The sequence below is a fragment of the Myodes glareolus genome, chromosome 14 (assembly GCF_982192425.1).
Source record: "Myodes glareolus chromosome 14, mMyoGla1.1, whole genome shotgun sequence".
Lineage (NCBI taxonomy): Eukaryota > Metazoa > Chordata > Mammalia > Rodentia > Cricetidae > Myodes > Myodes glareolus.
Window position 1 is genome coordinate 42,647,958 of NC_142039.1, and position 22,496 is coordinate 42,670,453.

A 22,496-nucleotide genomic window follows, 5' to 3' on the forward strand; every position below is an offset into this window, starting at 1 on the left:
GGGCATATGGTTCACAGGGTTGCTAACCCTATTCCTTGGGGAAGCATGCTTCAGGGAAATCCCAGCCCAGATGCAGGAGCATAGGGGAGGGTGCGGTAGGAAGCCCAGGTCCCATCCCAGGAACCCTAGAATCTATGGCGTTATCAATAACGGACAGCACGCAGATGCGGAACAAGAATAGCACACAGGGGCAGCTCTGATAGAGCAGAAATGTGTCCCCAAATAGCCGTGGAACCCAGGGACTCTAGAACCCCGTGAGGTCTGGGTTTCCCTTTCCTTGGAGGACATGTTGATTACCCTGAGCCAGGGCTCCTCTCAGCAGCCTCAGCCACTCTTTCAGTTTTCAAGATCCTTGCTGACAGGGCTCTGCCATCCAACTCTGCTCTCTTTCAGCATGACTGCTTCCTCAGCCGCAGGCCTTCTTTCTCTCTTTTCCAAGCCAGGCCTATGTTGGCGACCACACACCTTTGAATTCTCACGTCTTCTTCTCCCACTGGGGCTCAACTCATTTCACTTCTTTTTCATTAGATCATATCAAGTCTAGTCTTTTTAGATTTATTTTATGTGTATGAGTGTGTTGCACTCAAACATCTGTCTTGTGCCCACAGAAGGCAGAATAGGACTTCACCTACTCTGACAGTTAAGTTAACTGAAGGTTGTGAGGTACCACATGGATTTTGAGACCCGAAAATGGGGCCTCTGAAAGACCAACAAGTGGTTTTAGCTACTGAGCTATCCTTCCAGCCTCACATCTGTCAATCTTAAGGCCTAGTGTGATGGTTGCCTGAGATTGTCAATTTGATTGGATTAAGGAAAAGCTAGGGCATTAATGGGATGACTTGTGGGTGTGCCTGTGAGGATGTATCTAGATAAGGGGCTGAAGACAGACCCTGAATGTGAATATTCCATCTTATGGGCTGGGGTCCCAGACTAAACAAAAATGGAAAAAGAAGTAAGCTTCTGAGTGCTGGGGTTTTATTTCTCGACTTGTGCTCCTTGTTGGAGCCATGGACCTGGCTGCTCCTGTGGGTATGTCTTCCCCACCATATGGATTGCATTCTTCTGAATTGTGAACCAATGTAAAGCCTTCCTCCTTTAATGACCAGGTGTTTGGTCACAGGGATAAGTGGTAAATACTCTCAGTGTAAGGCTCCCTTCTTTAGACTCTCTTGGATTTTCTATGTATACTTTCAAACCTTTCCCCAGTTTGTTTAGCCTTGGCTTCTTTCTCTCTGGTTTATAGCATTGGCTGAGGGGGACTATAGCACACTTTCCAATGGCATGGCCTAGAGTCAGCTTCATCTTGTTCTCAATCTCATAGAAGCTGTCTCCAATGTTCCTTTATTAGCTGTGAAGTCTGTAGCAGTTTCACTTTGATTGATGCCCTTTGATATGTTGCTACAATTATATCACTTTTTCTTTATTTTTATTGATTTTATTGAGCTATACATTTTTCTTTGCTCCCCTTCCTTCCTCTCCTCGCTCCTTCAACCCTCTCCCATGGTCCCCATGCTCTCAATTTACTCAGGAGATCTTGTATTTTTCTACTTCTCATGTGGATTAAATCCATGTATGTCTCTCTTAGGGTCCTCATTGTTGTCTCGGTTCTCTGGGATTGTGATTTGTAGGCTGATTTTCTTTGCTTTCTGTTTTAAAGCCACTTACGAGTGAGTACATGTGATAATTGTCTTTCTGGGTGTGGGTTACCTCACTCAATATGATGTTTTCTAGCTCCATCCATTTGCCTGCATATTTCAAGATGTCATTATTTTTTTCTGCTGTGTAGTACTCCACTGTGTAAATGTACCACATTTTTCTTATCCGTTCTTCAGTTGAGGGTCATTTAGGTTGTTTCCAGGTTATGACAAACAATGCTGCTATGAACATAGATGAGCACATATCCTTGTGGTACAATCAAATAATTTTTGGAAATATACCCAAAAGTAGTATTACTGGGTCTTGAGGAAGGTCATTTCCTAATTTTCTGAGAAATCGCCATACTGATATCCAAAGGGGCTGTACTAGCTTGCACTCCCACCAGCAATGCAGGAGTGTTCCCTTTTCCCTACAACCTCTCCAGTATAAGTTGTCATCAGTGTTTTTGATCTTGGCCATTCTTACAAGTGTAAGATGGAATCTCAGTGTTGTTTTGATTTATATTTCTCTGATGACTAAGGATGCTGAGCATTTCCTTAAGTGTCTTTCAGCCATTTTAGATTCCTCTGTTGAGAGTTCTCTGTTTAGGCATATACTCCATTTTTTATTGGATTATTTGTTCTTTTGATGACCAATTTCTTGTTCTTTGTGTATTTTGGACACCAGAAGTCTCTCTGATGTGGGGTTGGTGAAGATCTTTTCCCATTCTGTAGGCTACTGTTTTGTCTTGTTGACTGTGTCCTTTGCTTTACAGAAGCTTTTCAGTTTCAGAAGGTCCCAGTTATTAATTGTTTCTCTCAGTGTCTTTGCTACTGGGGTTATATTTAGGCAGTGGACTCCTGTGCCAATGTGTTCAAGTGTACTTCCCACTTTCTCTTCTATGAGGTTCAGTGTGGCTGGCTTTATGTTGAGGTCTTTGATCCATTTGGACTTGAGTTTTGTGCATGGTGATAGATATGGGTCTATTTTCATTCTTCTACATGTTGATATCCAGTTGCCAGCACCATTTGTTAAATATGTTTTCTTTTTTCCATTTGATATTTTTGGCTTCTTTGTCAAAACTCAGGTGCTCATAGGTGTGTGGATTAATATCCAGGTCTTTGACTCGGTTCCATTGATCCTCCTGTCTGTTCTTATGGCAGTACCAGGCTGTTTTCATGACTGTAGCTCTGTAGTAGAGTTTGAAGTCAGGGATTGTGATGTCTATAGAAGTTCTTTTATTGTACAGGATTGTTCTGGCTATCCGGCTTTTTGCTTTTCCATATGAAGTTTAGTATCGTTCTTTCGAGGTCTTTGAAGAATTTTCCTGGTATTTTGATGAGCATTGCATTTAATCTGTAGATTGCTTTTGGTAAGATTGTCATTTTTACTATGTTAATTCTGCCTACCCAAGAGCATGGGAGATCTTTCTACTTTCTGGTGTCTTCTTCAATTTCTTTCTTCAAAGATTTAAAGTTCTTGTCATACAAGTCTTCCACTTGCTTGGTTAGAGTTACTCTGAGATATTTTATGCTATTTGTGGGTATTGTGAAGGGTGATTTTCTCTGATTTCTTTCTCAGCTCATTTATCATCTGTGTAAAGGAGGGCTACTGATTATTTTGAGTTCATCTTGTATCCTGCTACATTACTGAAAGTGTTTATGAATTGCAGAAGTTCCTTGGTAGAATTTTTGGGGTCGCTTATGTAAACTATCATATCATCAATATTGCTTTTTCTTGATGTTGAGATTGGAATTCAAGTGTCCTGAACCAGTGTGTGTTAGGCAATCACTCTCTTGCTGAAGCACACCCCAAGTCCCCCACAATTCTGTTTTATTCCTAACTTTCTAAGATTTTTGTCTTAACTAAATATTATATCTGATCTATATCTTTTGAAACAATCATATGATTTTTCTTCTTTAATCTATAATACAGATGATTCAATTATTTTTCTAATAACAAACTAACTTTGCCTTCCTGGCATAAATATAGTTTAGTTATGATATAACTGTCTCTAGACTCACCATAGATCTTGTGTTTGTCAATCACACTCCTGGGAATTATGAGTGAGGCCCTGGGTTTTAGTTTAGGACTGGAGAGACTATCAACAATAAGAGAGCTTGCTGCTTTTCAGTGGTTGAGGGTTTGGTTCCAGGTATCCACATCAGGTGGCCCACAACTGCCTGTAACTGCAGCTCCATGGGATCCAATGTTCTTTTCTGGCCTCTTCAAATACCTGTAATTAAACACACACACACACACACACACACACACACACACACACACACACACACACTAAAAAACTCAATTAAGGTAAGCATAAGTTAGAAAACAAATTCAAAAAGGAAACCAAATTCTTGCTCATTCAGAGACTGAGACCTGACAAGCAGCTATAACACTTTGTAAGGGCAAGTTAGAGATTGGCTCCTTCGTTTGTTCAAGTCTGTATTGCCTTGTATAAACATTAAAATCCTAGCTCACAGGTTGAGTACTTGCCTAGTGTGTGTATGTGGGAGGTCCAAGTCTGATCCCCAGCAACAAACAACACAACATCTTAATCCTGAGCAGGATTATTCTGTATGGTTGATCCAGTCTTCAAACAGCTAGGCGTTTTCTATCTGAAGCCAAACTTAATTTTAACAAACATAAATAAAAAAACCAAACAAAAACCTGAACAACAGTAGTAGTGAAACCTTGCCTCCAAAGGAAAAAAAAAAAAAACAAACCAAAACCAAAACCAAACCCCCAAAATAAAAACCAACCAACCAACCAACCAACCAACCAAATCAAACAAAAAGACAATACCTCCACCCAGTTCTCTGGTTGCTAAATACTTATTTGCTGACCTGAAGCTGTAATTTGTGGCATAGGAAACTTTCCAGTTTTTTTTACAGTTTATTTTTCTTAATTTTTAATAATAAATTTTCTATTTATCCACAAAATAATTATTTGTTCCTTACTGTGCTAGCCACTGGTAAGTTGTAGAAATAAAACAAGCAAAATCCTTTCCTTGTTCTACACATAGCATACAGTTCTAAGATCAGGCATGCAATTATGTGAAAATTTATAATTAAACCTATCATTATCCAAAGACATAATTACAAATGGTAAAATGATGGAGGAACAATATATAATACATGGGGGTACTCATCCTGATCCGGGGAGTGGCACAGAAAATATTTTTTGGGGCAATGATATATAGGTAGAGGATTGACACACTGAGGGAGCCAGATAAATGGAGATTGGGAGAGGGCGGGGGCAGAAATCACAGCCAAAAGGATATTAAAGGAGGTGGAGATTCAAGTTTTGGGTTTGGAGAGACATAGCAAGGACAGTGTAACCCTAGCTGATGATGGTATATTCCCCCCAGGGGAAGGAAAGCTGATGCACAATTGATAAAAACTCAGAGACAGATACTGGGGCTCCACCTGAAGGCCAGAAAAGCACAACAGTCAGCCACTGGCTCTTACCTCGACCTCAGTCTGAAAATGGTGATCCTGCTTCCAGGAATCCTCAGAATGAGACTGTGTATGAGAGCTGTCTCCTCCCATTTTATATTCCTCTCTAGTGCTGGGATTAAACTGTGCACACTACCACCTGGCTTCTATGGCAACTAGTGTGGCTACTGGGATTAAAGGTGTGTGTCACCACTGCCTGGTCTGTAAGGCTGACCAGTGTGGTTGCTTTATTCTCTGAACTTCAGGCAAGCTTTATTTATTAAAATATAAATGAAATATCACTGTAGAAAGCATCTTCAGAATATTTTGTTTTTCTGAGACGGGGTCTCTCTGTGCAGAGCAGGCTGTCCTCAACCTCACAGCAGTTCACTGCCTCTGCCTCCCAAGCACTGGGATTAAAGGCTGAGCCACCTGGCATCGGCAGCAGAATTTTAAACTGAAAAAGGAAAGGAATACATTTGTTTTTAACAGTCTTTCAGGCTGGCCGGTTGTGGAGAATGGAACTGGACATAGTTTCTAAGGGATGCTGCCTTGCTTTCGGTAACTAGGAAAGGGATGGAATAAGGGAATTTAAGAAATACTTAAGGTGTGGGATTGGTAAATCTTGATGCCTGAAGAACATTCATAAATGTATGCTGTAGGTTTGGTTGCATTGTGTCAGCAGGAAAATACAACAGAAAAACACTTGAGGAGGTGTTCAGATTCTGGTACCACTGCCAGTGAGCATTAAATCTTAAATATCCTTTTGGACCATCTTGTTCATCTTTATTGCCTTTTACACTCTTAAGAGATACTAAAAAGGAGTCTTCCCCGCTTTTCTATGTGTGGTCTCACAATCCCTTCATCTTTCTGAAGTAGCAACTTCTACTTGTACTTTACTCCTTTATAATAAGGGTTTAGCTGACCTTTCTGGCTTCTTAAAGCGTGTTTCATTTGCTCACTGTTAGGGTTGTGCATCACAGAAGGATTTCAGTACCAATTCAGCAAATGAAAGGAGCAGGAAGAGAGACTGCAGACACATGAACTTTCATTTTGTGTTGCACTTGGCTGTTTTTCTGAGGTCATTAAATATATAAGTAGGAGAGATGTTCATGTTTTAGCTTTGAGCAAATGAGTAGGTGGAGTCCACTTGTAGAGAAAGGGAACAAAGGAAAAGAGGATGTTTTAAGAAAACATGTGGTGCTTTCTCATTGCTTTGACCCAATACCTGATAAGCAACTTCATGGACGAGAGTTTTATTTTGCCCTCTGAGAGACTAGAGCCCGTCATGGCAGGCAAGACATAGTGGCAGGTGGACCCAAGGTGGCGGGAGCATGTAGCAGCAGCTCCTGGCTCCCACAGCTCCACAGAGCAGGATACAGAGAAAGGGAACTACCAGTACTCGGGTGACTTTTCTCCTGTTTCCCTTTCTGTTCAGTTCAGGGAGCCGTAAAGTTAAGTAAGCTTTTATCTTACTGCTTCATGTTCAGTTGATAAATCCTGGCTGGAGATACCATCATGAAAATCATGGAATACGGATGTGGGAGGCTTCACAGACTGGTGACAAGTGTCTCACACCCAGAAGGATCATGGGCTTCCTTTAGTGCGCTGTGCCTGCCTTCTGGAAGCTCTTAAGTTTTAGCAGGGAGAATGCTTTCATTCTGGGTGGGGCTGGTGTGGGCATCAGGGAGATTTACACTGGGAGGTCTGAGTGCTCAGCTGACTTTTCATAACTACTTCTCCCACAGACCCTCCACCTGTTTATTCCTAGAACCAAAGTTTCACTCTTCTCTTCTTTGTGTATTATTCTATTCTCCCCGGCCCTTTGAAAGCTGCCAGTTTTCAAGGCATCATTGTAATTTAGTTAAAATGTTTCTGTGGCTGTGGATATAGCTTAGTTTGTAGAGTGCTTACCTAGCAAATATGAAGATCTCAGGTTTCATCCCCAGCACCCATGCATAGCAGGGCATGTCTGTAATTCCAGTATTCAGCAGATAGAGACAGGAGGAGTAAAGGCTCAAGATGAACCTCTGCTGCATAGCAAGTTTGAGGCTAGCCTGAGCCATATGAGATCCTCTCAAAAAACAAAACAAAACATAAAAACACAAAACCTAAACCTAAATGAAACCACAGTCGTTCTGTTCCAATTGCCATCCTCACATGTTCATGTTGCCTATTGTTATATCACCATGGTTAGGGAGAAACAGGGCAGACCAAGTTTGAAGCCTTGTGTGTAAGTTACTTCAGGTAAATTTCCTCAGTTTCTCTGAACATCCATGTCCACGTCTGACGATTATTTGTGAACATTAAATTAGATAATGTATGTAAAGTGCCAAATGCAATGCTTGGTACAGTGTTAAAGATTTAATGTACTGTTTTTAAAATTTCTTTTACTCAGATATGATGAACTAAGAACACCCACTGTTATTGACAATTTTTTCTCATCTATGTGACCAAACACCCAACAGGAAACAAATGAAATAAGAAGAGATTGATTTTGGCTCACCATTTGGGGGGGGGCTACAGTTCATCTAATGGCGAATCAATCCCACACCAGTTAGGCTTTAAAGGGATATTTATTTTGGGGGGTAAAACTTACATACACACAAACCGTCAGGAAAGGAGCCTAGTCGCTTTAGCAGGAGCTGGAACCAAGCCCCGGAACCAAGAGGCCAAGCCAAGGCTTGCTGCTCTTTTTTAAAGAGAAATATACCACGCCCCAGTGGGCTGGTATTTCAGCAGCTATTGGCTGAAGGAGAGGAAGATGCTCCCGCAGCACCGTGGGCTCGTACTTCAGCGACTATTGACTGAAGGAGTGGAAGGTACTCCCGCAGCATTCATCATGCTAGGGAACACAGTGGCATGTGGTTGCATGGTGGTGGCAGGAGCTGATTGTGGCTGCTTGCTCACAGCTATGTGGACCAAACCTCAAGACTCGCCCCTAGTGACCTTTTTCCTCAAGTGATACTTTACCTCTTAAGGGGTTCCACACTCTCCCCAAATAATCTACTGACTGGGGACTAAGTCTTCAAATACACGGGCCTATGGGAACATTTCCCATTCAAAAGGGAGTGCCCGCTTTAGAAATTCAGACATACTTAGCAGGAATAAGGGGAGCAGTGGTTTGGTTCATTTCAGCAGAAATAGATATCTGTGTTTTTATTTGTCCCCCAAACTGGACAGTACAAAGTAGCTGTACTGAGATTTGAAAATAGGGTCTCACTATGTAGCCCCAGCCGATCTGAAACTGGCTATGTAACTGGCTGCTTTGAATTCAGAGATCTGCCTGCTTCTGCTTCTAGTGTCGGGGTTAAAGGCGTATGTCAGCACTCTTGTTTGCTTACTTAGTTTTTTGGGATAGGTTTTTTGTAAGCGTTGCAGCTTGGATGAAAAAGAATCCTGACTGCAGGAAGCCAAGGAATACCACAAAGTCACCTTTAAGTGTAGCACCTTACAGCCCTGCTCCAGGGGAAGTTTCCCCAAAGTAACACCTCTGCTCTGGTAGGGAAAGGTTCCCCCACAAAAGCCTCACAGTTCTGCTCTTCTCTGAAAGTTGTCACTGCTCTGCCCGCTCTGTTCTGCGGAAAGAAGGTCTCACGCAAACCTCGTGTAAGACATTTATTGGGAGGGAGGACTCCGGGAGAGTGGCTATCTCTGCCAGGGTGGAAAAAAGCAGCTCCCAACTGAACAGGTACAGGGCTTATATAGGGCTTCATAGGGGCCGAGTTTTTCCAGGGGAGTGAAGATTTTCAGGATGGGAATTGGTTGGATTTCAATCCCTGAGTTTGGAGAAACTAAGAGATTGACTGGATTTTGTGGTCAGGGATTGGTTGGTTTTCTGCTAAGGGGTCAGGGGCAGAGTGTGTTTCTTTGGCTCTGGTTTCAGGACCAAAGTGTGTTTCTTTCTCCAGGCCTTCTTATCCCATTGGCTCCGATTTCAGGACCACTGTGTATTTCCTTTCACTGGCTCTGAATTCATACCCGGAGTGTGTTTCGTTGGCTGGCCCTTTTACCCTACAGTCTTCCTCTGTTCCAGGCTGTCCTGAAACTTGTGGCTAATCTTCTTGCCTTCAGTCCTCCGAATGCTGAGATTACAGGTGGACTCTGTCACCTGCGGTTTTTCCAAAATTCTTGATTAAAATTTCAACTCCATATGGATCCCACAGTCTGATCTAATAATTTACACAATCAACGTGGAGGCAAGCTCATGGGCAGAGCAAGTCTTCTTGTAAATACCCTCTTTAATCTTCGTCACATAGTAGACACTGAAAATACTGTAGGGTATCATTTCCCTAGCTGTGTGTCGGTTTCCAAGAACTACACTGGCACAGCACTGGCATGGCAATTTCATTCCCAACCCCCTTATGACTTTGATACCAGAGGCAGCTAGAGAAGCTCAAGGGAGGCAAGCGCGCTCAGACCTATTTCATAGGCTAACTCTCCGCACGAGGCTGCAGTTGCTATGGAAACGGCGAGAAAAAACAAACTGGGCTCCCGGTGGACCTGGCAGGCCCTCAGAAGACACTAACGGTGGCGGGAGGACCGGTGCTAGGGACGCGCGGAGGGCTAGGGTTCACTGCGGTTCAGGCCCCAGCGCCAGCAACCCGCCCCGCCCCCAACTGCGCCCCTCCCCCAGTCCCTCCCCCTCTTCCCGCGAGTGTCGGTAGGTACCACTGCGAAGGGCCCACCGGAACCTCACCACTGGGCGGCGCTGGCCAGACCAGAGTCCTGGGGTTTCGGACTCGGGCGTCGCCTCTGCTTCTATCTGTGCAGATTATTTAATTTATTGATATTAATTTAGTCTGGCTATAACTGAGGCTGATTTAAAACTTTCTAGGTAGTCCAAGCAATACTCTAGTTCTAGTCGCACTAATTCTAGGATGACAGATGTGCGCCACTCCGTCCGACTTCTCAGTGCATTTTTAAGTAGTTTATTTTCCTCAAAGGAAAATCCCGGCAACCTTAACCGGGATCTTAATGACTTTATTGGGCGGAGGAGGGCGAATGAGCTGGTGGTATTAGAATGCAAGGCACAGGAAAGAAAAAAACTGAAGCGGTTGGGAGAAACAACACAGATGTGTGACAGGGACTGAATCTCGCCATGTTATTAATGTGCGCCTGAGTGCGTGTGCGTGTGTGCGCGCTTGAGTGCGCGCGTCCGCCACTGTCCCTCCTGTCCCAGCTCGCGCAGGGGTTTAAAGCCTGGGCGGCACGGGTTCCCAGACAGCATACCTGGGTGCTGCGGGGCGGGAGAGACAGGTGTGCGAGCCTGCGAGCGCTGATTGGCCATCCGCGCCGCGCCTTACTTGAACTGCTACCTGCCGGGGCTGGCTCCGCACGGCTGGCTCTTCTTCATCTGTGAGTGACTTTTCCTCGTCCCTGCAGGAGGCGGTCCACGAACTGGTGTTGCAGGCCTGTGGAGTGCTAGCGGGTCCGGCATCCAGCGGTGAAGATGAACGGTCCCAGCGCCAAGTCCAGCCACCTGTCGCAGCCGGTGGTGAAGAGTGTCCTGGTGTACCGCAATGGAGACCCTTTCTTCGCCGGGCGCCGTGTCGTCATTCATGAGAAGAAGGTGTCTAGCTTCGACGTCTTCCTCAAGGAAGTGACGGGTGGTGTGCAGGCGCCCTTTGGGGCAGTTAGGAACATCTACACCCCGAGGACGGGCCACCGCATCCGGAAACTGGACCAGATTGAAAGCGGGGGCAACTACGTGGCCGGGGGCCAGGAAGCCTTCAAGAAACTCAAGTGAGTAGAGCGCCTCTGCGCCTTGGGGCGTGGTTGATAGGCTACCTCCGGTGAGTCTAGCAAGGAGCTGGCAGTTGCTGGTAGAATCGAAACTGGAGAAGGAATTTAGTTCCAGTAGCAGTAGGTGAGATTTTAAATGATTGGCTAAACAATGTAGAAGCAACATCATTATTTCGTTATCCTGAGACAGCATCTCTGTAGCTCTAGACGGAAATTCACTGTGTCCATCAGGGTGTCTTGAACTATCTGCTCTCCTCCTGCCCCAACCTCCCAAGTGTGAGGTTACAGGCTTATTTTATTTTTTATTAAAGTCTACCCCCTAAACTTAAAAGGAAAAAAAGAAAGATTTCTTACGAGTTAGTTCCAAGGGCTGGATGCTCTGTTGTGATTTCCCTCTTCATTGTTTGAATTCCTTCATTGCGAGCAGAATGCACACAGCCAGGTGCTGTGCCCTCTTCCTGTATCCTAGGTGTTTGTGCTAGTCACAGAATGCTTGGGAAAGCATTTGTGTCTGTACAGGTCTCTGGCTAGGACTGCAAGCCACTTCCTGGATAGGGAACTCCCCCAAGGTCTTTTTCTGTGAATTAGCAACAGAGTTTAAGGTCTTCAGAGTGAACTTAAATGGACAGACTTGACTCATCTTTGAGGACTTCCCACCTGCACATCGCTAATTTCAATGCAAATCATAAGGAGATAGGAACAGTAAGAAAAGTACTTAAGTTTATGTGGGAGGTGAGGGTTGTCAGGAGTGGACAGGATAGTAAATTCTCACATTCCGTGAGTGTTTTAAGGCTTTCCTGGCATATATTTTGGTGAATCCAGCGATTTCCACGGTTTCTAGAGTTGTGAACCATCACTACAAATCCATTTTACAGTATTTCGATCACTCTCCTGAAGAAACAGACACCTCCGAACTTCCTCTTCCTTCAGGCATGAGCAAACCACGGATCTATTTCTTGTATCTATGGGATAGAACAGTACAACAGGTGAACTTTGTGTCTGTTCTGTTTGCACTGTACCACTTTCAAGGTCCGTGCACACTGTAGCATGGATCAGTGCCACCCTACCGTTGAGTAGTTTCCCTGGTATGGAGCTAATGATTCCTCTCCATTCATTAAGCAGTTGATGGGCATTTGGGTTGTTCACTTTGGGGCTATTATGAAGAATGTTTCTGTGAACATTTGTTTGCCACTTTTTGTTTCTTGGCTGCATCTACCAAAGGAATTGTGGAGTCATAGATAATCCTATATTCTATAGCTTTAAAATATTTTCAAAATACTTTAATTTAAATTTATCTTGGGTCCCAGGATAACAAAAAGTTAAAAAATATTTGCTATAAATCCATTTCCCATGATTGTCTTCTAATTGTATGGAAGCATCTTCACCAGAATGCTCCCGAAGTTCTCTAGTAGTGCCCTTGCTCGTGTGTCTTGTGTAAGCTGAGCTCCAGGGGTCCTGCTCTCTGGGAATGGAAGCTCTCTTCTTACAAGAGACAAGTGGTACATCTAAATTTTTTTTTCTTCTCTGAAACTTTCCTTAAACATGATATGTCTAACTCCAGGTAAAAGAGCTCAATGAAGCACTGTGTCTAAAGGAAATTTAGAATTATTTTTGTTTTGTTTCTTTGAGAAGGTCTCATGTAATTCAGTCTTGTCTTCAGCCCCATATGAATATGAATCCAAGGTTGACCTTGAACTCCCACCTTCCTCCCTCAGCCTCCAAAAACTCAGAAGTTCACCCAGAGTACTTAGGCTTTGCTGCTCCTTACAGCTGGGCATGTGGGCAGCTGTTAGGGGTCATCCAACCAGTGGTGGGGGAGTGCTGTGGAGCACGCGCAGTCCTTGAGCCCCAGAACCACAGAACCAGGAATGGTGCACATCTGTAACCTGATCTTTTAAGAGGCAGAGGCAGGAAGATCATAAGGTCGTGGTCATCTGCTGCTACAGAGCAAGTTCAAGGTCAGTCTGAGCCTTATAATCCTCCTGCCTCTATCTCTCCAGTGTCACCAAACCTGGTTTTATGTGCTACTAGGCCAGCCTTAGACACACGAGACCCTGTGTTAAAAAATAAAAAGGTAAAAGCTATGGCTATGAATACATTTTGTAGATGCCTCTATATTTTATGAATATAAGGCATCTCTATGGCCAATATCTTGTATTATGTTTATATTTTAAATTATAGTATTTCCATAGCTATGTGTAGTAGTACATGAAATCCTAGCACTTGTGAGATAGAAACAGGAGGAACAGCGCAGTTTAAGAGCAGCCTAGGCAGAGTAAGTTCAAAGTCAGACTAGGCGGTGGGAGCTCCCATCTCAAACAACAACAGCAAAGTACAGTGAAAGCAATCCACTTAGAGACAGAATAATTTCATGAGGATGGAAATCTGGTTCAGATTTTGAACATTCGAAACTTGTAGACTGTATCACTCATGTCCATCTTTGCTGGTGTGGTACTGCTGATTCAGGATGAAAAGCTACAGCTTTCAGACAAACAGAACTGGCTTTTCAAACCACTTTTTATGTGTGTGTAGTGAGTCTGCAGTGTTAAGTTTTGCTTTTAATTCCCACACGAGAACACACGAGTTTGTTACCGAAGTCCCCATCATTAGTTTTCCATGCTGGCACTGGTGTTCAAGTAGCACTCAGTATTTATCTATGCTTGTAGGAATAGACACTACTGATTTAAGTGCTAGATGTTTGAAGCTTAGCATTGTATGCTTGTACCACAACCAAAACAACTGAAAGAACAGAAGAGAGTCTGAAGAGTGCCGAGAATCATTCATGGGTTTTCACTTTGAGTAACATAATGTAGAAGACAGCAAAATTCTCGTCAAAAAGAGATGATCAATTTCCTGCTGGAATGTCTATTTTTACTTAGATGTTTCTAATATTTTTGACACTGTCTCTAAGATTCAGGTGGGATTTAACTCTTTCCAGCACAGCACTTTTAGAGAGTAATTTTCACAAAACTTTTCTTGGGGCCAATGAGATGGATCAGGGGTTAAAGGTGCTTGTGTTGCAATGACCTAATGACCTAAGTTTCACCCCCGAATCTTGTAATAATAAAGGTGGAAGGAGAGCACCTATTCTGCAGAACTGTTCTCTGTCCTCCACATGTGAATTGCCACATGGGCATGACCAGACACACACTTATAAGTGCACGTGCACATACATCTAAAACTTTTCTCAGACATTTTTGGAATTGTCTCACCTTCATTAACCTATTAGGTCTGAGACATTTAGAATATAAATCAGGAGACATTCTCTGGTATGCAACAGAATATTTTGTTGTCTTGATAGAAGTACATCCAGGAAATTCACCCATTTCATTGATGAGATCAGTTGTTCATACTGCCTCACATAATCATTTGCATAGGAAAATGTAGTTGAAGTTCCATATCAATTAATATTCTGTCCAAATAAAAAACCTGAACAACATCAGCCAATGGTGAACCCAGTTCAATAGTCAAAGTTAATTCTAATATCTAACTTGTAACAATTTATTGCATTAGTCATTATTGTCTGATGCATGTGTATGTAGGTGTGTGCATGTTGCAGTGTGAGGGCTCCTTTGGGAAGTCAGTTCTCTCCTACCACGTAGGTCACAGGGATGGAGTGCAGGCTCTGAATAATTTTTTTTTGACAACTTGTCTGCTATAGTAGTTAGATAGTCAAGTCTCTAATTGTGGTTATAGATTAGAAGCTAGATTTATATTTTTATATTAAAATAATTACTTAGTGTCCTTTATTTAAAAGACAGTTTGGGAAGCATTTCAAACTGGAACTAGATCATACTGATGGGCTACTCCCTGAAGTTGACAAAGATAACAATTTTCAAGTTGTATTTAGGCAAGAGCCACTAGTTAGTATCTGTAGTGAAAAGAAACGGGATAATAATAGTCTCAGAAGTTAACTGTCTATAAACTGATCCAAGACCACCGCTCATGGCTGGGCATTTCAGTGTCACTGGGAAACCTAGCCAGCCTTTCCCAGGTTTGACTCTGATGCCCCAGTCTGTCTTTCCCAGGCTTTCACTATTTCCTTTTACCTAATTTTTGTAATTAATGTGATTCATAGAATTCACAGAATGGAGTAGCATTAAATAGCTAGAGAGTGAGTCACTTGGTAGAGGACTTGCATGCCTTGAATTTGAACCTCAGTACCACATAAGACAGATATGGTGGCATAAGCCTGTAATCCCAGCACTAGGGAGGTAGAAGCAGGAGGATCAGAAATTCAGGGTTACTCTTGATGACATAGTAAGTTCAAGCCTAATTTTCAGTATATAAAACCCCGTCTCTAAAAAAGGGAAAAATAATGAAAGGGGGGGGTTAGGGTTAGCAGAGGGGGTGGAGGGAAGGTGAGGGAGAGAGGGAGAGTAAGTCCAGAGTGATAATCGATTGTTAAGGGGGAAATGCTTCCTAACCAGAGCAGGTCTTCCTCCGCTCTAGTGCCCTTGTTGCTTCCGCTCTGCTTGGTGAGGCCATGTGAACACCTTCCCCACATCACTAGGGCCTACTGATTTCTGCTTCAGGCTTTTATACATTTCCTATGACTGCTGTATTTTTTAATAATGCTTAAACATTTTATGTTTTATGTAACTGACTTGAAACCCGTAAAAACAACACTTAACTTTTTTTTTTCTTTTAACCTTCTAGTTACTTGGACATAGGAGAAATCAAGAAAAGACCAATGGAAGCTGTTAATACTGAGGTAATGTAAATTCTATTTCTAAGGTTAAAATTAATACCATCTTTTACTTGTTTCTTATAGTATGTCTGACATGTGTACCACATTCTAACCATAAAATACGAGTTCTTTAATGTATGTAAGGGGCACTAGATGTTTTAGGGAAGAGCGGTCCCTTCTTTGTTGGACTGTTTCAGAAGCGAAGAGGCACATCTTCAGTCACACAGCATTGGCTAAAACATTCTCCATGCCCTGTTCAGTGTGATAAGATTCTGAGTAATGCTGGAAAAATCTCTGTTCAAAGTCCACAAGGAATCCTGCCCACCCCCTGACATTCTCCCTGCCAGAAACAGCCAGGAGCACACTTTCTGGGGCTGTCTAACAGACAAGCAGTAGCCATGTTGGACTTGCTGTGTCTTTAATTTTGATTTCTTTGAGGCAGGATCTCTCTACATGGTCCTGACTGTTCTGAAACTCACTATGTAGGCTAGGCTGTCTGGAAACTTATGGGGATCTGCTTGCCTCTGCCTCTGGAGTGCTGGTATTAAAGGTGTGCGCCTCCATGCCTGGCTCAAAAATATGTTTGTTTTATTATTTTTGTTTCTTATTGTGCTAAGGTTTAAACCCAAGGCTTTACAACTGCTAAGCAAGTAACTCTGCTACTGAGTTATACTCCCTGTCTCTATCTATCTCTCTCTCTCCCCTCTCTATCTATCTATTTGCTTATTGATTTACTTATTATGTTAGAGACAGGATCTTCCTAAGTTTAGCCTCAAATTGTTGTAGCTTAGGCTTCCCTTGAATTTAAATTTCTGTCTGGGCTTCCAGAGTAACTAGAAGTGTGTGTCACCATGCCTTTTTGATTCTTTTTGTTCTGCCACTGGGTTACAGCTTCAGCCATTGTGATGCTTGAAAGCCACCCCTACCTTATGTTAACCTTCTACTGTACATAGTCGTTCATTCTACTTAAGCATACTACCAACTAGATCACTCCAGGAAAGTCACATACAGTAAAAAGTCTAATTGTGCAGTATTTGAAGAATGTGAGATTATATTAATTATTCAAGGAGTATTTACTGGATGGTTTTAGAAGAGGTGCTATTTTCAGATCTTGCTTAAAACAATACATTGTCTATCTTTTCTGTTTTTCAATGCATATCACATGAATTATATATGGAAGTGATGGACCTTAAAGCTTAAAACAGACAACGGTATATGTTTTTGTGGTTGTGTTTATATTATGGATAAAGAATGAGCTCTTGCTAATAGTTATACTGAGTGGAAATAAAGAACAGTTTAGTGGGTTAGTTCTGGACATGAATCTGTACACACTTGCCTGAAATAGGCCACCTTGGATGCAATAGGCGCTGGAACGTGTCTGTGGCAGAGTTTGAGATGTGTGAATTCCTTCACAGCTTGAGCTCCAGTCTCCATGGTTATGGCATTGAATCTGGTAAAGTGTAAGAGATATGCAACAGGTTTATTGAGAGTAACTTTTCCGTGCTGCATGTGATGCTGGATACCTGTGGTCCTAGCACCACGGAAAGATCAGGAGTTCAAAGTAATCTTCACCTACATAGTGAGTTAGAGGCTAGCTGGGGCTATATGAGACCTTATCTCATAGAACCAGTATTAAAGTCAAAAATCAAAACAAAAATAACAAACAGAACCAAAATACAACAACCATCTGTAACTTAGGTTCTAGGGAATCCAATGCCGCCTTCTAGTTTCTTTAGGAAACACACACACACACACACACACACACACACACACACACACACCCCACATGCATACATGCAGGAAAAACAATCATACATATATAATCAATGTATCTGAAAAAAGCAAATATCACTTTAACTGTTGGTTCTGTGTGTGTGTGTGGGGGGGTCATACATGCCACAGTACTCACCTGGAGGTCAGAGGACAACTTGTGGGAGTGGAGTCTGTTCTTTCCCATTTCTACCATGTGGGGCCCAAGGCTGGAACTAGGCAGTCAGGCTTTGACAAAGGCCTTTACCTGCTGAGCACCTCACTAATTCCTGTGGTTGACTTTGCGTGGCTTTGGTGACCTGGCAAGTTCTAAGTTGTGTTGGTACTAATGATACCTTTTCCAGAGTTTCCGTGCTGTGTGACTTAGTCTTGTTAGTCAGGAAGCAGCTGCTCTGATGTTCAAATTGACTGTCTCAGTATAGCAGTGCATATGTAATTTAATAAAGGCCCTCAAATACACAAGTAATAGCACTGGGAGTTTACTGAAGCTGAAGAGTGATTGCTACATTAAGTGAAAATGTAAAAGTCACATCATTTTCTGACATTACTTTCTTAAAATTATTAGTCCCTTGTCCTGTATATGATCTGTAGGGTCTGGTACCATCTGTGGGTTCACATGTTCATAGGAGGAGGTCTTGGAATCTGTCTGATTTGTATAAGCAGAGGGTGGGAGCATGGGGACTGCTGTGTTGCTTGCTGTCTATGGAAAAGCATTTGTAGGTTGTCCTGAGACCCCAACTTTTGCATATACAAGTCTTGCTGTAGGGAAGTAGTTCTGTCTTTCACACATGATTTATGATCAAACTTCTGGAATTTCATAAGCTCATAAGTTTATAAGACTGCGTTCAAATCTTGAAAAAGGACTTGGAAACCTCTCACAAAAAGCATGAATCCTCTTTCTTTGATCTAAGGTGGGGATTTCATTCCAGTTCTCAGTGTCCACTGAGAACACACTGCTCACCTTCTGCAGAACCCGTTCTGGCCACTGCTGGAGTACACAAACTTGTAAGAGGAAGGCCATCAGTGACAACTTAAAAGCTGATTTAGAGAACACAGACTTTCAAAGTTTAGAGTTGTTTTAAAGGGAAGCTTCAGTAGAGCAGTGACATAAAAATATCTTTTCAAGATGCATCATTTTGAAGGATAGAAAACTGTTTACTAGAGGAAATTTCCTTCAGGCCTGAAGTAATTGCCTACAATGAGTTTGCAGTGATAGGATTGCACACCAAAGTACTGCAGCAGAATGCACCTAGTCACTGTAAGCACGATCCTTCTAACTATTCCCAGTGGGCTTTGCAGCACAAGGGTCTCTGCACTTCTTTGGAATTATGCAGAATAGGGGATGAGTCCTAGGCATCATAGCTGGGAACACCTACTTCTGTGCTGGGACATAGTGTTCATTCTACTCCTAGAGCCTGCAAGGCTGGTGCACTACGGCTGCTTTTTCACATGGCGATTTAGATGGAGCGGTGCCCATGTCCTGGCTATAGGTGTTGGTGCTTGTGCTCCTCAGTGCTCTCTGACCGGTGTCATTGCTGCTCTGTCCCCCCCCCCACCCGGCTCATCTCTGTCTCTCTGCGTGTATGTGAGTGCATGTGTGCGTGGAAGACAGAGTTCAACTTCAGGCGTCTTACTCAGTTGTTCTCCATCTTATTATTTGAGCCTGAACCTGGACCTTATTGGTTTATCTAGACTGGCCATCTAGTGAGTTTCATGGAGCCTCCTGTCTCTGTCCTCCCAGAGCCAGAGTTAAGACATGTGCCCACTAGCTAGAAGTGAACATTGGGAAGCATTTTTCTAATTGAGCCATCTTTCTCTCCTTCTTCTCAGCCCAGTTCAGACCTCATTATAGGTTTCCATGTTCAATTCAACTGGCCCGGTTCTTCTGTCCTTCCTTGACTATGAGTCTGTGAGAGCGCCCTGCCCTCGCCCTCACACAGCAGCCCCTCACCAGCTCACAGTGGGCCTCACTTCCTAGACTATACAGCCTGTAAGATCTCCCTGCCCTCACACAGCAGCCCCTCACCAGCTCACAGTGGGCCTCACTCCTCTGATTTAACTGCATGTGATTTCTGCTTCCTTTCTTTGTGTTTTCTGCCTTGTCTGCTTTGCTTCCATATGACTGAATACCTACATATACCACAGAGAAGGCAGAGTGACAATGAATAAGACACACTTAGCTTCTTACTTTCATGAAATTATAGTTATAGATGGGGGAACACTCAGTTCATTGTGGGTGGTGTCATCCTTGGACTGGTGGTCCTGGGTACTATAAGAAAATGGGCTGAACAAGACATGGGGAGCAAGCCAGTAAGCAGCACCCCTCCATGGCCTCTGCATCAGCTCCTGCCTCCAGGTTCCTGCTCTGTTTGAGTTCCTGATCATGGTGTTTCATCGCAGCAGTAGTGACCCTGACTGACTAGGACAGTGATTCAGTTTGGAGACAGTTTGCTAAGTTATTTGCTTCGGGGTTATTGTGTTACTGCAAAACTGTGGAGCCTTCTGATGGAAGCTTTCATCTGCTCTGACCTAGATGTCAATGTCACTCCTTATCCCTGTGTTCCTTGTTCAGTCTGTGGAGAGAGTCTTTCACACAGTGACATTTATAAAAAGAGTACAAAGCTTCTTTAACCATGAAGGGACCATAGCTCACTCTGTCGAGAGAAGGACAGAACATGTGCCTAGCTCCAAAACACCTGGGATGTCCTTGGAACTGTGTTGAGTAGGAAGTGTAAGCCAAATGCTTCATAGCTTTGTTCTGTAGGAGCTTAGAGTCAGGTAAGAGCCAGAAATAAGCCAGTTTTTGTGTTATGTAGTTTCCGTGTCCCTGTGACCAGATATAGGAGAAGGAGTAACTTAAGGGGGTTCATTTCACTCTACTATTTTAGAGTATTCATCCATCATGGTGTAGAAGGCTTGGGAACGGGCGGTTCTGTGACCATGGCAGAATGAGGTTGGGACTCTCACCTCCTCAAAGCACATGGGACAGAAAACAGAGATAAACTCTAAAGCTCAAAGCACACCCTTCAAACCCACTGCCCCTGGCATAAAGCTCAAAGCACACCCCTCAAACCCACTGCCCCTGGCTAGACTCCACCTTCTAAGGACCCACACTCTCCCACAACAGTACCAGCATCTGGTGACCAATGGGGGACACAAGTCTGTGGGGGACATTTTACTTCTAAACTATGACATTAACTATGGTCTTCCGGGGCACATGCACCTGGCCAGAGGTGCGCCTAGAGGCCCGGGAAAGTGCAGGTAGAGCTTCAGTGGGTTGGAAAGTGTTTTAAATATGAGTCTTTTATTTTTGGCCTGTTTTTCTTAGATTAAGATCTTAAAATGTTTCTTTCTATAAATCATAGAATGAAATATTTAATATATTTCTCTGAAAGAGTCAAAACCTGCATTTAGAAGAAAGAGTGAAAGTTGGCTTGGAGAGATGCAAGAACAGGTAGTCCTATGTCAGCCAGGTTCACAGGCTATGCGGGAAGAAGGTCAGCTGGGAATTAGCAGGACTCTCAGTGTCTCCCATAGCCTTGCAGTGAGCTCAGGGCTCTGGTGATGATACTGCCTTCTTACTGCCCACACTGTCACATGATTTTGCTGCGTCCATATTTTAATTGCTAGATCACCCTTGCCGCACAGTCTCTCCCAGTGAATACCCACTGACATTGGAAACAGAAAATCAGAATTGATCTCTGATTCCCTTAGGTCCTCTCAGAGTCCTCCATTAGAACCCAAGCCACAAAAACCTTGTCCTTTTTCTCAACATCCTGTGGTTTTCTCAAGAGCTGTCATTTGCCACACCAAGTCCAGTTGAATCTTGTTGCTTCTGGCTGACCTCCTCTGACGATCTTGAACATAGGCATTGGGACCTCCTGTCAGGCATTTCTAGGAAGCTCACTCCTAACTTACTGTCCCTGCTGGTAAAGCTTTAGTTCTCTTAGAATTTTGATGCTCCTCACGGACTGGATAGAGCAGACATCTGTGTGCTGTACGAATATTCCATTTTTCTGGGTTTCACACAGATAAGATTGCTCAAGTGACTTGAAAGTCTTTATGGATACACTGGCTTATGTTTTGTTGCAGGTAAATATTTATTACATTTATTTCCCCACCAGTATGATCTGGAGTTACATGGAATCGGTACTACTCACTCTACAAGAATTTACTGTGTGATTTCCTCCTGAGAACTAAACATAGTCCTGGTTGGCAGAGCTTACTTTGTTTAACCATGCTTGTCTGTGACACATTGATTTTAATTCTAAAATCAGTGTTGACCTTTGCTGCAAAACTCTATGTCAAAAAACTCCTTTGGTGAAGAACAAAATTTGGGCTAGAAAAACACTTTTTGAATTTTAAATTTTAGATTAGGTTAAATACATTCTATTATATTACAGTAATGGGACTGATTTTTTAGGAGCAATAAGTGCTTGAGTCATGGAAAATTGGTCCAAATTGCCAAAATTATAAACAAGTATGTAAGTTACTGGTTGGATGTAATGTGGATAGTGTCTGAGCTGGGCCACATCACAGCCTTCAGAACACCCAGTGTTCTTCCCTAGGTCTCTGGTGATTTCTTGTAGGTAAAATGCCGTGCTCACTCCCTCTTCTCACTTCGCTGTCTCTAAAGCATTGGTTGAGCATACGGCCTGTCACAATCCTTATGGCTTTTGTTTGTTTAGTGTGCCATCAACCCAGAACCCAGAAACAAACACTCTCTGTGACATACACATAAAATCCCTCATATGCCGGGGCGTTGACCGTTGGTTCATGGAACTGGAGGGCAATTTTCGGCTATGTAGAAATCTCAGCTGAAAGTTAGCATTGCAGCTGTCCTTCTTAAGACACACCAGCCCAGGCTCCAGCTGCTGCTCACAGCTCTGAGTGGATCATGTGCTCTCTCCTTCCTCCCACAGTTCCCTCCCATTTTGAGTCCCTACTTATTTGAACACAGAATAGTTTAGGGCTTCATTTCCTTTCCTTGGCTCTTGCTGATCCCCACACTCAAGATCAATAAAGACATTTGTTATTTATTTATTATTTGGTGTATTGTGGGGAGATTAGAGGGCAATTTTCGGAAGGTGGTTTTGTCCCTGTGGATCTGGGGAACTGAACTCAGGCCCCTCTATCTGTGGAGCCACCTGAGCAGCTCACTGAAGCTAGTCTGTGTTCGTATCCATACATTTGCTTTTTAAAAATTAAGGGTCTGTTTG

At 43.1% G+C, this 22,496-nt stretch overlaps 1 protein-coding gene across 3 annotated transcripts in view; it reads left to right on the forward strand.

Moving 5' to 3' along the window:
• Window positions 1–22,496, forward strand: part of Dcdc2 (doublecortin domain containing 2) — a 198,550-nt gene that overhangs the window by 21,448 nt on the left and 154,606 nt on the right. For 2 of the 3 annotated variants that reach the window (XM_048428154.3, XM_085699324.2), the window contains 2 exons: window positions 10,458–10,817; window positions 15,477–15,531. In XM_048428154.3, coding sequence (XP_048284111.3) covers window positions 10,525–10,817; window positions 15,477–15,531 — 348 coding nt within the window. In that variant the 5' untranslated portion in view covers window positions 10,458–10,524. Of the gene's footprint in view, window positions 1–10,297; window positions 10,818–15,476; window positions 15,532–22,496 lie in introns of those variants that run through there. The other variant, XM_085699325.2, reaches the window with a different exon arrangement.